At 51.0% G+C, this 17,389-nt stretch overlaps 1 protein-coding gene across 2 annotated transcripts in view; it reads right to left on the bottom strand.

Annotated features, from left to right (window-relative positions):
• LOC146076064 (C-type lectin domain family 10 member A-like) overlaps nucleotides 1-17,389 on the bottom strand; it is a 155,453-nt gene that overhangs the window by 68,532 nt on the left and 69,532 nt on the right. Inside the window, exons 3-6 of one of the 2 annotated variants that reach the window (XM_083185886.1) lie at nucleotides 16,033-16,114; nucleotides 9,609-9,710; nucleotides 9,407-9,520; nucleotides 5,046-5,150 (exon numbers count right to left, since the gene is read on the bottom strand). In XM_083185886.1, the coding sequence (XP_083042012.1) occupies nucleotides 5,046-5,150; nucleotides 9,407-9,520; nucleotides 9,609-9,710; nucleotides 16,033-16,111 (400 nt within the window). In that variant the 5' untranslated portion in view covers nucleotides 16,112-16,114. The remainder of the gene's footprint in view (nucleotides 1-5,045; nucleotides 5,151-9,406; nucleotides 9,521-9,608; nucleotides 9,711-16,032; nucleotides 16,115-17,389) is intronic. The other variant, XM_083185887.1, reaches the window with a different exon arrangement.

Here is a 17,389-nt window from a genome sequence, read left to right as displayed (position 1 = left end):
TACAGAGGCCGTGAAACAGGAAGTGCAGAGACCTGGGAGCAGGACGTACAGAGGCCGGAGAGCAGGGCATACAGAGGCCCGGGGAGCTGAACATACAGAGGCTGGGTAGCAGGACGTACATACAGAGGCCAGGGAGCTGAATGCACAGAGGCCGGTGGGCAGGATATACAGTGGCTGTGAAGCAGGAAGTACAGAGACCTGGGAGCAGGATGTACAGAGGCCGGGGAGCAGGCCATATGGAGTACGGGGAGCAGGACGTACAGAGGTTGGGGGCTGAACATACAGAGGCTGGGGCGCAGGAAGTACAGAGGCCAGGGAGCTGAAGGTACAGAAGTAAGGGAGCAGGATGTACAGAGGCCGGGGAGCTGAACATACAGAGGCTGAGGAGCAGGACGTATAGACGCCGGGAAACAGGACATGCAGAGGCCGGGGAGCAGGACGTACAGAGGCAGGGGAGCAGGACGTACAGAGGCAGGGGAGCAGGACGTACAGAGGCAGGGGAGCAGGACGTTCAGAGGCAGGGCAGCAGGACGTACAGAGGCAGGGGAGCAGGACGTTCAGAGGCCGGGGAGCAGGACGTACAGAGGCAGGGGAGCAGGACGTACAGAGGCAGGGGAGCAGGACGTTCAGAGGCTGGGGAGCAGGACGTTCAGAGGCTAGGGAGCTGAATATACAGAGGTTGAGTAGCAGGACTTCCAGAGGCCAGGGAGCTGAACATACAGAAGCAGGGGAGCAGGATGTACAGAGGCCGGGGAGCTGAACATACAGAGGCTGAGTAGCAGGACGTATAGAGGCCGGGGAGCAGTATGTACATAGGCTGAGGAGCAGAACATACAGAGGCTGAGTAGCAGGACGTACAGAGGCCGGGGAGCTGAACGTACAGAGGCCAGGAAACAGGACATGCAGAGGTCGGGGAGCTGAACGTACATAGGCAGGGGAGAAGTATGTACAAAGGCAGATGAGCAGGACGTACAGAGGCTGAGTAGCAGGACGTACAGAGGCCGGGGAGCAGGAATTACAGACGCTGGGGAGCAGAACCTACAGGTGTCGGGGAGTAGGACGTACAGAGGTCGGGGAGCTGAATGTACAGAGGCTGGGGCACAGGAAGTACAGAGGCTGGGGCACAGGAAGTACAGAGGCCGGGGAGCAGGAATTACAGATGCTGGGGAGCAGGAATTACAGACGCTGGGGAGCAGAAACTACAAATGTCGGGGAGCAGAACGTACAGAGGCCGGGGAGCTGAACGTACAGAGGAAGGAGAGAAGGATTTACAGAGGCCGGGGAGCAGTACGTATGAAGGCTGGGGAGCTGAACGTACAGAGACCGAGTAGCAGGACGTACAGAGGCCGAGTAGCAGGACGTACAGAGGCTGGGGAGCTGAACGTACAGAGGCCGAGTAGCAGGACGTACAGAGGCCGAGTAGCAGGACGTACAGAGGTCGGGGAGCTGAACGTACAGAGGCCGGGGAACCGGATGTACAGAGGCCAGGGAGCAGAAATTACAGACGTTGAGGAACAGAACCTACAGATGTCGGGGAGCAGGGCATTCGGAGGCTGGAGAGCTGAACGTACAGAGGCCGGGGAGAAGGACGTACAGCGGCCGGGGAGCAGTACGTACAAAGGCTGAGTAGCAGTACGTACAAAGGCTGGGGAGCTGAACATACAAAGGCTGATTAGCAGGATGTACAGAGGCTGGGGAGCTGAACGTACAGAGGCAGGAGAGCAGGATGTAAAGAGGCCGGGGAGCTGATCGTACAGAGGCTGAGAAGTAGGGCATACAGAGGCCGGGGAGCTTAACGTACAGAGGCTGTGAAGCAGGACATACAGAGGCCGGGGAGCTGAATGTACAAAGGCTGGGAAGTAGGGCAGACAGAGGCCAGGGAGCTGAACGTACAGAGGCTGCGAAGCAGGACATACAGAGGCCGGGGAGCTGAAGGTACAGAGGCTGGGAAGTAGGGCATACAGAGGCCAGGGAGCTGAACGTACAGAGGCTGGGAAGTAGGGCATACAGAGGCCGGGGAGCTGAACGTACAGAGGCTGGGAAGTAGAGCATACAGAGGCCAGGGAGCTGAACATACAGAGGCTGGGAAGCAGGACATACAGAGGCCGGGGAGCTGAACGTACAGAGGCTGGGAAGTAGGGCATACAGTGGCCAGGGAGATGAACGTACAGAGGCAGGGGAGAAGGACGTACAGCGGCCGGGGAGCAGTACGTACAAAGGCTGGGGAGCTGAACATACAAAGGCTGAGTAGCAGGACGTACAGAGGCCAGGGAGCTGAACGTACAGAGGCAGGAGAGCAGGATGTAAAGAGGCCGGGGAGCTGATCGTACAGAGGCTGGGAAGCAGGGCATACAGAGGCCGGGAGCTTAACGTACAGAGGCTGTGAAGCAGGACATACAGAGGCCGGGGGGCTGAATGTACAGAGGCTGGGAAGTAGGGCAGACAGGCTGGGGAGCTGAACGTACAGACGCTGGGAAGCAGGACATACAGAGGCCGGGGAGCTGAAAGTACAGAGGCTGGGAAGTAGGGCATACAGAGGCCGGGGAGCTGAACGTACAGAGGCTGGGAAGTAGAGCATACAGAGGCCAGGGAGCTGAACATACAGAGGCTAGGAAGCAGGACATACAGAGGCCAGGAAAAGCAGGACATACAGAGGTCGGGGAGCAGAATGTACAGAGGCTGGGAAGTAGGGCATACAGAGGCCGGGGAGCTGAACGTACAGAGGCCGGGGAGCTGAACGTACAGAGGCCGGGAAGTAGGGCATAGAGGCCGGGGAGCTGAATGTACAGAGGCCGGGGAGCTGAATGTACAGAGGCCGGGGAGCTGAATGTACAGAGGCCGGGGAACTGAATGTACAGAGGCTGGGGAGCTGAATGTACAGAGGCCGGGGAGCTGAATGTACAGAGGCTGGGAAGTAGGGCTTACAGAGGCCAGGGAGCTGAACGTACAGAGGCCGGGGAGCTGAACGTACAGAGGCCGGGGAAATGAACGTACAGAGGCTGGAAAGTAGGGCATACAGAGGCCGGGGAGCTGAACGTACAGAGGCCGGGGAGCTGAACGTACAGAGGCTGGGAAGTAGGGCATACAGAGGCCGGGGAGCTGAGCGTACAGAGGCCGAGTAGCAGGACGTACAGAGGCCGGGGAGCTGAACGTACAGAGGTCGGGGAGCTGAACGTACAGAGGCCGGGGAGCTGAACGTACAGAGGCCGGAGATGAACGTACAGAAGCCGGGGAGCTGAACGTACAGAGGCCGGGGAGCTGAACGTACAGAGGCCGGGGAGCTGAACGTACAGAGGCTGGGAAGTAGGGCATACAGAGGCCAGGGAGCTGAACGTACAGAGGCCGGGGAGCTGAATGTACAGAGGCCAGGGAGCTGAACGTACAGAGGCCGGTTGGTAGGGCATACAGAGGCCGGGGAGCTGAACGTACAGAGGCCGGGGAGCTGAACGTACAGAGGCCGGGGAGCTGAACGTACAGAGGCTGGGAAGTAGGGCATAGAGGCCGGGGAGCTGAGCGTACAGAGGCCGGGGAGCTGAACGTACAGAGGCCGGGGAGCTGACCGTACAGAGACCGGGGAGCTGAACGTACAGAGGCCGGGGAGCTGAACGTACAGAGGCCGGGGAGCTGAACGTACAGAGGCCGGGGAGTTGAACATACAGAGGCTGGGAAGTAGGGCATACAGAGGCCGGGGAGCTGAACGTACAGAGGCCGGGGAGCTGAATGTACAGAGGCTGGGAAGTAGGGCCTACAGAGGCCAGGGAGTTGAACATACAGAGGCCGGGGAGCTGAATGTACAGAGGCCAGGGAGCTGAACTTACAGAGGCTGGGAAGTAGGGCATACAGAGGCTGGGGAGCTGAATGTACAGAGGCCGGGGAGCTGAACGTACAGAGGCCGGGGAGCTGAACGTACAGAGGCCGGGGAGCTGAACGTGCAGAGGCCGGGGAGCTGAACGTACAGAGGCTGGGAAGTAGGGCATACAGAGGCCGGGGAGCTAAGCGTACAGAGGCTGAGTAGCAGGGCGTACAGAGGCCGGGGAGCTGAACGTACAGAGGCTGGGAAGTAGGGCATACAGAGGCCGGGGAGCTAAGCGTACAGAGGCTGAGTAGCAGGACGTACAGAGGCCGGGGAGCTGAACGTACAGAGGTCGGGGAGCTGAACGTACAGAGGCCGGGGAGCTAAGCGTACAGAGGCTGAGTAGCAGGACGTACAGAGGCCGGGGAGCTGAACGTACAGAGGCTGGGATGTAGGGCATACAGAGGCCGGGGAGCTAAACGTAGAGGCCGGGGAGCTGAACGTACAGAGGCCAGGGAGCTGAACATACAGAGGCCGAGTAGCAGGACGTACAGAGGCCGGGGAGCTGAACGTACAGAGGCCGGGAAGTAGGGCATACAGAGGCCGGGGAGCTAAGCGTACAGAGGCCGGGGAGCTAAGCGTACAGAGGCTGAGTAGCAGGACGTACAGAGGCCGGGGAGCTGAACGTACAGAGGCTGGGAAGCAGGGCATACAGAGGCCGGGGAGCTAAACGTACAGAGGCCGGGGAGCTGAACGTACAGAGGCCAGGGAGCTGAACTTACAGAGGCCGGGGAGCTGAACGTACAGAGGCCGAGTAGCAGGACGTACAGAGGCCGGGGAGCTGAACGTACAGAGGCCGGGGAGCAGGGCGCACTCTGCCAAACTGCTGTTAGAGGGTCAGCATTTATGCACAGTAATGTTCGCTGTCATTGGGAATTGTCTCAGTTACAATTATTTCTTCTTTCTGTTCTCTGAGGACATCTGGACAACTACATAGACAGAGGAGGATCCCACCCCATGGGTGGGACACAGGGGTCCCACCTCCGCCCGCACACTATGATCGTGCAGGACAGTTGGTCTATGCACCACAGTAGAGGGGTGCGCTCACAGCGATATCGGCCTCAGAGCCTCTATCGTACGCCCTGGGGCCACTGAGGTGACTTTCTGCAGCATCCCTGGTACCTACCCCCCACAGTGCGCAGATATAAACTGAGTGTATATATATATAACATGATACGATGACATCACTCACTTGTCATGGTCACTGCGAGGATGATGATGGCGATGAGGAGAAAAGCATAGGACAGAGCGCAGATCAGATAGTGGGACTGTGAGACCCCTCTGCTCATAGCGAGTCCTGTGGGGACAGAGAAGGAGGATGACTTGGTTCTACCCCTGGGGACAGTCACATGTCACCAACTGTTCTGTATTTCATGACTCACTACCCATATATATATATATATATATATAATGCAGGTATGTACTGAAGTACTGAGGCGGCACCCACGGGACTTGATTCCTATAAGAAGACGCAGACCACACCAGCTGAAGAATTAGGTCCTGTGAGTGCCGCCTGCATTGTATCTCATTCCAGGAAGGCACCAGGGTTATTGCTGTTCATTGTGGAGCGTCAGATCCCACAATTTGCTTATATACAGATGGGGCAGGTCCCATCTTGGCTACCTATGGCAAGAGTTTCGCCAGCTGGCCATGGCGCCCGCCATCGCAATACATTTTAAATGCTTGGCGATTCGCCGTGGCGTCTCCGGATGAGTGCAATACCAGTGATCATCCACCAGATGTCACTTTTGAAAACCTCTTTGCACATGCGTAAAATTTATGCTGCAGCGCGTGCATGAAGCGCAGGAACTACAGTAAATAATTTATTGTCCCTGGCAAGCCTAGTCAGCGCCTCTCTCACACCACCGGCACGAGCATGATCTCTTTGAAGGAGAGGATCATGCTGACGCGGGCGGAGAGGCGCTGCATTTGTTTAACACGAAGGAGCGTCTCTGACGGACGCTCTTGCGACCCAGTTGCACAGACGTTCCAGTAATGAGATGCTTTTGCGTCTGAGTTGTTATTATGGCAGGGTACTACAGTAAAGTACTTTACTACTATTGTGCTGTGTCCAGCAAGCTGTACTGTTCTATAGATAGTGTACACACTAATAAATAAAATTACATTGCATTGCGTACACAATCATTACATTAAATTATACTGTACTGTATTGTACGTCTCATTGGTTTTGTTGAAAGGTGCTGGCCTTTGGTTAGTACAGTATTGTAGTTTTAACACACATAAAAAATTCCGGTTACCAATAAGGCTTTCTTGGCGTCTAAATTTGCATGGGCGCTTGAGCGTCTGCACGGGTCGCTAATGCGTCTCAGTATATGTTCTAACGGTCGCCACATTTTGGTGTTATGACATTCACAGTAAGTTACTGATTCGTATAGGGATCATTTTACTTTTGCACACAGTACGGTTACAGTCATGTACAGTATACAGTGGAACTGTAGATTTAGTAAGCTCGTTGAAGTGATACAATGTCTGTAGTTTCACAGGTTCTACGCTCGCCACGAAATATGTCAAAAAAAGTAACTTAACTCCATGCCAACATGGATAGTTCATACCCCCACTATCCATGTTGGCATGGAGTTGATTTTAAATAGCGTGGCGAGCGTAGCGAGCCACCGAGCCCCGCAAGGGGACTCAGACGCACGGTGCCATAGTGGCGCCGTGAAACTACAGAAGTACTGTACAGTACCTCTGGTTTTTATCAGTGGTCATTCAGCTGCTACTGTATACTGTAGTACAGTACATTGCTGTGTTGTACAGTACCTGTCATTTTTTCAAGACAAGCATGTACAGTACAGTAAATTCACAGTTACTGTAGGAGCTGATTGCCATGTGATAAACTACTCACTGGCAGGCGCGCAGAATGCGACGCTTGTTCCGCACAGGACGCACGTGATCAGGGCGCCATTTTTATTATCAAGATATTTTCAAGATAATAAAAGATGGCTGCACCACGCAGAGCGAGGAGAGCGAGGCCCTTCAGGCGCGGAGAGCTCCTCATCCTGGTGGCTTGGCAGGACAGGCCCCTGGTGTCCAACAGAGAGGTGGTGGAGGCATACCAGGAGGCTAGCCAAGCCATCAGGGTGCGCTTCAGGAGGGAGAGACCAGTGAGGGCCCTCCAGCGCAGATGGAGCGACCTGGTCCGTCGGGACCCCCAACTGCTGGACTCCCTAAGGGAATGTAAGTATTTTACAGTACGCCAATATGGCGCCGTGCGTCTGAGTCCCCTTGCGGGGGTTAGGTGAAATGAGGGAGATTGCTAGACTAATGAGGGAGATTGCTGCTACAGTATTTCAGGGAGTTTCCTGCAGATTGCAGGAGGGTAGGCAACTATGCTGTACAGTACATGCTTGTTGCCATGGGTGATTTCCTACAGCATTTGTTTTCAATGTGGTCCAGAAGCTGGTCCAGAGCTGGCCCTAGTACAATAGGCCATGCAGCTCCTGGCCATATTCTGTGTACGGCTGTGGCTGTACCTGCATATGGAATGCTACAGTACAGTACAGTATGTTACAGTGATTTCCATGAGTACACTATTTCATACTGTATGCAGATACAGCCTCAGTCACATACAGATTATAGGCATGCTGCATATCATTTTATGCCTAGCTGCTGGTGCCCCTAGGCATTCCAAACGCCCTAGAAATTTGCCTAATTTGCCTATGCCTAGGGCTGGCATTTGTTTTCAATGTGGTCGTTACATGCTTATTGCCACATGCTAGTTTCCTACAGTATTTGTTTGCAATGTGTTCATTACATGCCTGCTGCCATGGGGTGATTACATGCTAGTTGGCACCAGAGATTTCCTACAGCATTTGTTTTCATGGTGGTCATTACATGCCTGTTGCCATGGGGTGATTACATGATTCTGTAGTTGGCACACAGGATTTCCAACAGTATGTGTTTGCAATGTTGTCATGCTAGTTGGTTGGCACGAGGGATTGTCTACAGTATTTGTTTTCAATGTGGTCTTTACATGCCTGTTGCCATGGGCTGATTACATGCTACAGTAGTTGGTTGGCACGAGGGATTGCCTACGATATTTGTTTTCAATGTGGTCATTACAGTACAGTACATGCCTGTTGCCATGGGTCATTACATGTCCTTACATTCTCATTGCCATGTTGTACAGTATTTGCGTGCATTTTTTCATGGGTACTGTATACTGTATACTGTATTTTTACAGGTATCAGCAGGATGACGCCGCTGGAGAGGCACCAACACCATTGTAAGTACAGTACTGTACTGTACATTGCAGTGCATACTGTATACAGTACTGTAGCCTGCTGTATACACAAAGATGGATTTTGACTTTCAAACATGTGGCATACTGCTCCTGGACTTCCTTGTCAGTGCCAGTTGCAGAGGTGGAACTGAACCATTGTCCAAAGTTCAAATAGGGGAGCCACACAGTGAGTCCTGGACTGTGGTGTTTGGGGTGGCAGTTGGTGGGTCTACCCTATCTGATTTTTGGACTCTGCTGCAGTCCTGCAACTCTGCAACTGCCACTGGCATGGAAGTCAAGCAACAGAGCATTTTTTCCCTCCTGAAATGGGTCATGTTGGGAGGTACAGTAATGTATGCATGTGGTGTCATACTGTAACACATACAATACAGGTGTGTTACAAAATGTCCTATTTTTGGTTTGCTTTTCCACAGTCCCACCAAGTCAACGGAGCCCGCGGCGGTGTACGCGCGCCCCCACTTCCGAGGAGGAGAGCAGCACCACCCCGGAGGAGGAGGCAGGACACAGCGCAGATGGTAAGTATTGGACTGTATAACACCAGTGTTCCCGCCATGTGTGCCGAATAATATAATACTGTACTTGTGGGCCCGACATGTGTACTGCGTAACACCTGTGGGACCACCATGTGAACCCTATAACACTTGTGGGACCCACATGTGTGCCATGCGGTATAACACCTGGTGTACCTTATACCATCTGGGGTCCAACCATTTACTGTACGGGGTACAGTATCTTTACTGTATTTTGTCTTTTTTTTCTGTTGCAGTGTCTGAAACTGTCCCCACCGCCCTGGACGCCCCGGAGATGCAGCAGCAGCAGCAGCAGCCGGGAACCAGCGCGGATGGTAAGTATTGGACTGTATAACACCAGTGTTCCCGCCATGTGTGCCGAATAATATAATACTTGTGGGCCCGACATGTGTACTGCGTAACACCTGTGGGACCACCATGTGAACCCTATAACACTTGTGGGACCCACATGTGTTTCATGCGGTATAACACCTGGTGTACCTTATACCATCTGGGGTCCAACCATTTACTGTACGGGGTACAGTATCTTTACTGTATTTTGTCTTTTTTTCTGTTGCAGTGTCTGAAACTGTCCCCAATAATATTGCACAGTACTGTACCCCTGCATTGTACAGTATAATTTACTGTATGCAAGATCGTGTATTGTTTTATTAAATACTGTAAACCTTGTTTTTGTAATTACACAGCATTGTTGATCACTATTCACACGCAACCCCAATTGTTTATACTGTATGTACACTACTGTACCACTGTACTTACTAACTAGCTCCTCCTCCTGCTCCTCCTCTTCCTCATCCTGCTCCTCCTCTTCTTCCTCCTCCTCCTCCACCACCACCACCTCTTCTCCCTGGGTGGGGGTGTGGCTTACCGATGCTACAAATATATAAAAAAAAAAACTGTAAACATACTGTACAGTAAATTAAATGGTTGGACCCCTGGTGTTATACTGTAAAGTACTTACCAGTTGAGCTGGTGCCCGGCTGCTCCTCATCATCCTCCTCCTCTGCCTCGGTGGTAAGGGGGGGGCAGCGCCTCTCCTCCCTCCGACGTTGGCGCGACAGGTCTATATAAAAACCATTGTGACAAATATTGTAACCCCAGGTACAGTATTATTGCAGTACTGTATACAGTACGATACACATGGAGGGCCACACTGGTATTATGTGGGACCCCAAATACTGTATTATTATACAGTAGGATACACATGGTGGAACCACACTTGTATTACAGTATGGGGGACCCCAAATGCTGTATTATTATAGGATACACATGGAGGGCCTCACTGGTTTTATGCGGGACCCCAAGTACTGTATTATTATACAGTAGGATAAACCACACTGGTATTACAGTATGGGGGACCCCAAGTACTGTATTATTATAGGATACACATGGAGGGCCCCACTGGTATTATGCGGGACCCCAAGTACTGTATTATTATAGGATACACATGGTGGAAACACACCGGTTTTATGTGGGACCCCAGGTACTGTATTATTATAGGATACACATGGTGGGCCCCACCGGTATTATGCGGGACCCCAAGTACTGTATAATTATAGGATACACATGGTGGGCCCCACCGGTATTACATACCTCCCAACATGACCCATGCCAGGAGGGACAAAATGCTCTGCTTCTGGACTTTCCTCTTAATGTATGATTGCCAATCACCAGTTTTTGAACAGGTTAACTAATAAGAAAGGTGTGTTCTCCACAGGTGATGGTAATCCTAAATTAAGAGGAAAGTCCAGAAGCAGAGCATTGTGTCCCTGCTGGTGAGGGTCATGTTGGGAGGTATGGGGGACACCAAGTACTGTATTATTATATAGTACTGTACAGTAGGATACACATGGCGGGCACCCAGGTACTGTACACTGTGTACAGTAAACTTTGAGTGAACACAGGAATTAAAGGGTACACTTTGCGTTAGTACTGTATACACTTGTACTGCAGTCACCACTTTATTATTCTGGTACACTGTACAGTATCCTCACATTACTGTACTTACAGCGTCTGATGGCCTGAAGTCTGTCAGGATCTCTCCTGACCAGGTCGCTCCACCGGCGCTCTAGGGAGCGGACAGACCGCTCACGGCCAGTGTCAGCCAGAATTGCCCTACGGGCATTTCTATACGCCCGCACCTTCTCCCTGTTGCTGGAGAGAGTGAGGTCTCTACAGCGCACCAGGTGCCTAAGCTCCCGGGTGCTGTATGGCTCTTCTCTGCTGCGCTGCGCCATTGTACAGCATACAGTGCAGTAGGCTAAAAATGGCGGAGCCGGCGTCCTAGTAACACACGCTGTGTGCGACACATGACTTTCATCATGCGTCCCAAAACTTTATTTTGTTCTTGTGTAGTTTCACGGCGCCATCACGGCGCCGTGCTACTTCCGGGTTGGGTGCGCTCGCCAAACTACTGTATCTAAAATAAAGTAACTTAACTCCATGCCAATATGGATAGTTCATACCCCCACTGTCTACGTTGGCATGGAGTTGATTTTAGATACTGTAGCGTGGCGAGCGTAGCATCCGCAGCCCAGTGGCGAAACCCGCGTCCCAGCAGCGTCTGAGACAGACCAGCATCAGAGACGGCCCGCCCCTTCGTGGATTACCGCTGCAGGAGATGGTGTAGTGTAATGTCCTGGAATGTATTTCAGGTCGGTTCAACCCCCCTCCGCCCCTGGGGGGAGGGGGGGAGGGGAGGAGGCGGTTGACCTCAGCTGCATACAGTATACTGTAGTACACATTACTCCGTGGAAGAGATAATAGTGCAATGGTACTGTAGCCAAATCAAGTCCTCTTACTCTACAGTACCAACACTTCATGAACACCTACAGTAGCTGGGGCACAGGTGTACTCGTTACTGACTGACACATTATAAATGATCCACAGGTGGAGCTAATTACTTCACTTACAGTATGATTCTGTGAGGAGACCTGTAAAACATTAACTGTTTTATTTGTCTAGTTTTGTTAAAACTGTTACATTTCATGGTTTGGCTTTAAGAAATATCACTCTACAAAATATTCGAATAAAAGAAAAAAAAAAAAGAAAAAATTGACACCGTGATCGAACACGGGTCTCCTGAATGAAGACGGGCGCAGCTACCCACTACACTACGCAACACATTGATGTCTTTGGTCGGTAGAATGCTGATATAATAATCTGTAGCGTCCGCAGCCCCATTGGCGAAACCCGAGTCCCGACAGCGTCTGAGACGGTCCTTTAAAGAATTAGCGCTGTAATGTACTGTACTGTATGGAGGCGATTGACATACACATTATGCACAGTACCAACAGTTCAAAATATTCAGCATCGGCTACGTGAACGTGAAGGTAAATGCTTGTATACTGTAGGATCATGACACTACAGTACACGGCCCTTTTGCGCGCTCCGATGTTCACGAGCGACTCATTTGCACGAGCGTCTCATTTCCTATGAGCAGCTCATCATGCACGAGCGTCTCATACTGTAAGCGCGCTCTGTATGGCGAATGGCGGGTTTCCATTGGCACATTGCAGTATAGCACTCCGACTCTAGCTTGATGGAGCATTAGCCACCCAGTGGTGGCGGATTGTATTGCATGGCGTGAACCCACGCCCCTTGGCGGACGCCGGCGCAAGAAGAATATCGGAGCGCCAGAACCTCCGCCATGGCGGCCTGGCGGCAAGGATGGGACCTGCCCCATCTGTATATATGTATATATATATATATATATATATATATATATATATATATATATATACGCGTCTTTGGGGGGTCGGCGGCACTCGAAAATCAACACGCACACACAGGTTGTGATACCAACGTTTCGAAGCACGGCGGCTTCTTTATCAAGGTAGGAACCTGCTGTGTGGTCCACGCTGTGCTTCACCCCAAATGGATGCCCTTGTTGCCTAACTCCTGAGGAAGGTCCTATATGGACTGAAACGCTAACGTTGAGTACCCTTCTTTTTACATTTGATGTCTATGTGAATACAAATACACAGCTTTTTATTTTGCATCAAACAGTCTGGAGAGTGTGTCTTTTTGGTCTTTATATACATGGACTTTGTTTCTTGTAAGGAAAGTTCTGGACGTCACCCCAGCGGTTGAATATTTTTTGTATGGAGTGCGATCTTATTGCATATATATATATATATATATATATATATATATATATATATATATATATATATATATATATATATATATATATATATCTTATATATTTGGCTACATCTGTCACTCAGAGTGTGTCTGGAGCTGTAACGCTGACTCACATGACTGACTCACACGACAGAGAACCAGCCCAGTGAGCCCACAGACAGTGCCAAATACCCTCTGCCTCTCCATGTTACACAGCAAAGACACAGCTACTCACCAGACACACCAGGTGAGCGCCCCACACCTCCATACCTCCCAACATGACGCTCTCCATGAGGGACAGAATGCTATATTTGTGGACTTCCATCTTAATTTATGATTGTCATCACCTGTTTTAAACAGGGTAATTGATAAGAAAGGTGTTTAAGCACAGGTGATGGTAATCCATAAATTAAGAAGTCCAGAAACAGAGCAATGTGTCCCTCCTGGAGAGGGTCATGTTGGGTATGCACCTCCCCCCCCCCCCCCTTCCCCTCCTCCCCCCCATTCACGGCATCCCCACGATTAAATGGCACATGCAAAACACTGACATGGCTATGGTCGACAATGAAAAAGATTAATTTTTCACTTTTTCAATGTTTTCATATTCTTTCTCATGTGTTGACATGGACACCAATGAAGTGCCACACTTATGTCAACATTTACATGTGTTGACCTTTCTGTGTTGATTTTTTCTTGTGGCGATTTGCGGCACCCCAGCGACCCCCTCCCGTGATTCGCGGTACCCCCCCCCCACGCGACCCCCCTCCCACAATTCGCGTCACCCACCCCCCACGACCCCCCCTCCCGCAATTCGCGGCACCCCCCGCGACCCCCCCACCCCGCGCAATTCACAGACACCCCCCACCTCCCCCCCCCCATTCACGGCAACCCCACGATTAAATGGCACATGCAAAACACTGACATGGCTATGGTCGACAATGAAAAAGGTTGACATGAGTTTTTGAAGATTTATTTTTCACTTTTTAAAGGTTTTCATATTCATTCTCATGTGTCGACATGGACACCAATGAAGTGCCACACTTATGTCAACATTTACATGTTTTGACCTTTCTGTGTTGAATTTTTCTTGTGGCAATTTTTTTCCAGTGACAACTATGTGCACGTCAACCTAGACATCATCAACCAATTCTTTGTATAATAGATAACACCTGTTCTGTTTTACTGTAGGTGTTTTAAGTCAGATCTTTTACTGCTACTATTACTGTTTATGTAAATGCATTCTGAATGACAGCAACATCCTACCATCCTTCTACAAGAATATATAACCAACTAGGTTGATTCATCGCGCCCCGTGCCCCATCTCCCGCAAATCGCGGACACCCCGCGCACCCCCCCTCCCGCGATTCACGCCCCCCTCCCACGATTCACGTCACCCCCGCGCACCCCCCCTCCCACAATTCGCAACCCCCCCTCGCACAATTCACGGCACCCCTAAGCCCCTCCTTAGTCCCCCGTATACTCAAACACCCCTATCACTACCCAGCTTCCTGCTCTCCTGAACCGTAACTTCCATCACTGGGGAGTCGCTGACGCTGTTTTGCCCACATGCCCCTATCATGCCTCATAGCCTAGCCTCCTGCTCTCATGCACCCTAACTCCCACCCAGTAGGAGGAGACACTGACTCAGGGCCACCATCCTGTACTGCCACGCTGGACCCTCACCCACTGGCAGAAGCTGCACAGTATCTCCCACCCTCCTCTTTAGTCCCCCTTATTCCCACACACCCCTATCACTACCCAGCCTCCTGTTTTCCTGTGTCGTGACCTCCGCCAGTGGGGAGCCGCGGACTCAAAAACACCCTACTATACTATTGCACACACACACACACCTAAACAACATGCACACACAGCCCCCCCACACACCCACAAATGTCACTGTACCATCCACACTATCAATGTACATCTTACTCTGTAACCGCTTTTTAATTAAACAAAACAATACACACCCCCTTCCACATCATATGCTCTCTATTTAACACATTTCACCTATAACTCAAGTTGCAATACAGGCATCTGTCATACAAATCTAACCATATTTCTCACAATACAAACGTTCACAAATTAAGGGGGCGCAGCCCCTTACGACGGTGTGAAGAGCGCCCGTAGGGCGCGATGAATCACCTAGTATATATATATATATATATATATATAAATCAATCGGAATACCGGCACTCCCAGTTTCTTTGGATAAGCAATATGCCCGGGTGCCAGAGACGCGGACAAGTCCGGATATCCAAGGCAATACAAATGAAGCAGCACTCTCGGGTCTTGTAACACCAATAATCAATGGCAGGACACAGCGGTCTCAAGCTTGAGACCGCTGTGTCCTGCCATTGATTATTGGTGTTACAAGACCCGAGAGTGCTGCTTCATTTGTATTGCCATATATATATATATATATATATATATATATATATATATATATATATATATATATATATATATATATATATATATATATATATATATACATATATATATATATATACATATATATATATATATATATATATATATATATATATATATATATATATATATATATATATATATATATATACACGATGGGAAAATACAATTCAGAAATAAGGCAGGTTTACTAATCTGCCGTATTTATGGATTTGTATATCCCCAATGGCATAGGCGGCCGTATGCCACCATATTCGTATTTAGCAGCCGTACCTATGGCATTCGAATGGGCAGCCTGCACGGGTGAGTCAGATCCGTGCACCCTAACACCTATTTGCACCAGTGTAAAAAAAATTAAGAAAAACAACAAATTCATTTTAAAAAATGGCGTGAGGTCAAAGAGCCGGTCCAGAGAACAATCAAAATAGGGGTTCCCCGTAATTTTTAAAACCAGCACCAGGCTCAAAGGCCGTCCCTGGTTCTCAATATAAAGGGAACGAAATGACTAGGGGTCCTGGTATTTTGAGAACCAGCACCGGGCCCAACCAGCCAGCAGGGTAATGGCACAGCCATTATTATAGAAGGTCCCGCAGCCAAAGCATTATACCCCCTGATTGGGCACCCCTTCCAGGATTAACCCTGCTCGGGCTGAAGCCCGGGGCTGTCCCCAGTGCCCCAAGGTAGTGGGCACTGGGATGATGGCATTGGTGTAAAAAAATAGAAGAATTAAGTATTGGGTTCTACTGTGGAACTATGAGTCCCAGCAAGCCTCCCCGCATATCACTACTTGGAGAACCACCAGTCCCAGCTGAGATCAGATAATTTGTTACCTTGTTTCCTCCACAAGCTGAATCCTGCGCCGCTGCCCGTTGCTGCGTCCTCGTGGAGTTCATTATAATCTTGTGGCATGTTCTGTAAGGAAGAGAACGTCACTATTTACTGGTCTATGCTGGTCACATGGGACGGAGGGAGCAATGTGATTGGATCTATCTACTACTGATATGGAGAAAGCTGACGTTACCCACCACCATGGCCACCATTGGGGGACTACAGTTCTGAGCCCAGCTAGAAAGGGTGATGCCAGTGCCACGGGGCAGGAAGATCTGCATACCGTCAGATCCCCACAACAATGCGGTAAGAAGACCATAGGATTCTATAGGGTAACGCCAGCAAACTAAGCAGGGCAGGATTACCCCACCGGAACACAGGGGAAATGCCTGGTAGGCTTCACTGCCTGATGGTTCCCCACCTCCTGTAGGGATCAGTTCCCAGACTGCAATTCTAAAACACAATACATATGTTACATTATACTGCCCAGGCTATAGTGCATTCCGTATAGTGCACAACTCATGCAGGGATTATATTTATGAAGGGGCCCACAACCCTCAGCATTAGCCAGTACCACAATGTTCCCCCTGTTGGTCCTTCCTATCTCCTCACTTTTAGCTATCTGTCCTCCCCTTATCTGTCCTCACCTGGTGCCAGCTCTGTCTCTGTCCTAACCTGGTGCCGGCTTTGTCTCTGTCCTCACCTGGTGCCAACTCTGTCTCTGTCCTCGCCTTGGGCAAACTCTGTCTCTGTCCTCCCCTGGTGCCGGCTCTGTCTCTGTCCTCCCCTGGTGCCGGCTATGTCTCTGTCCTCACCTGGTGCCACCTCTGTCTCTGTCCTCACCTGGTGCCGGCTCTGTCTCTGTCCTCACCTGGTGCCGGCTCTGTCTCTGTCCTCACCTGGTGCCGGCTCTGTCTCTGTCCTCACCTGGTGCCACCTCTGTCTCTGTCCTCACCTGGTGCCGGCTCTGTCTCTGTCCTCACCTGGTGCCGGCTCTGTCTCTGTCCTCACCTGGTGCTGGCTCTGTCTCTGTCCTCACCTGGTGCCACCTCTGTCTCTGTTCTCACCTGGTGCCGGCTCTGTCTCTGTCCTCACCTGGTGCCACCTCTGTCTCTGTCCTCACCTGGTGATGGCTCTGGCCTCACCTGGGGCCGGCTCTGTCTCTGTCCTCACCTGGTGCCACCTCTGTCTCTGTCCTCACCTGGTGCCGTCTCTGTTCTCACCTGGGGCCGGCTCTGTCTTTGTCCTCACATGGTGCCAGCTCTGTCTCTGTCCTCACCTGGGGCCGGCTCTGTCTCTGTCCTCACCTGGAGCCGGCTTTGTCTCTGTCCTCACCTGGTGCCGGCTCTGTCTCTGTCC

The sequence above is a fragment of the Crinia signifera genome, chromosome 4 (genome assembly GCF_055691185.1).
Source record: "Crinia signifera chromosome 4, ASM5569118v1, whole genome shotgun sequence".
NCBI lineage: Eukaryota > Metazoa > Chordata > Amphibia > Anura > Myobatrachidae > Crinia > Crinia signifera.
The sequence above is the reverse complement of the archived record's forward strand: the minus strand, read 5'-3'. Positions and strand labels throughout refer to the sequence as shown.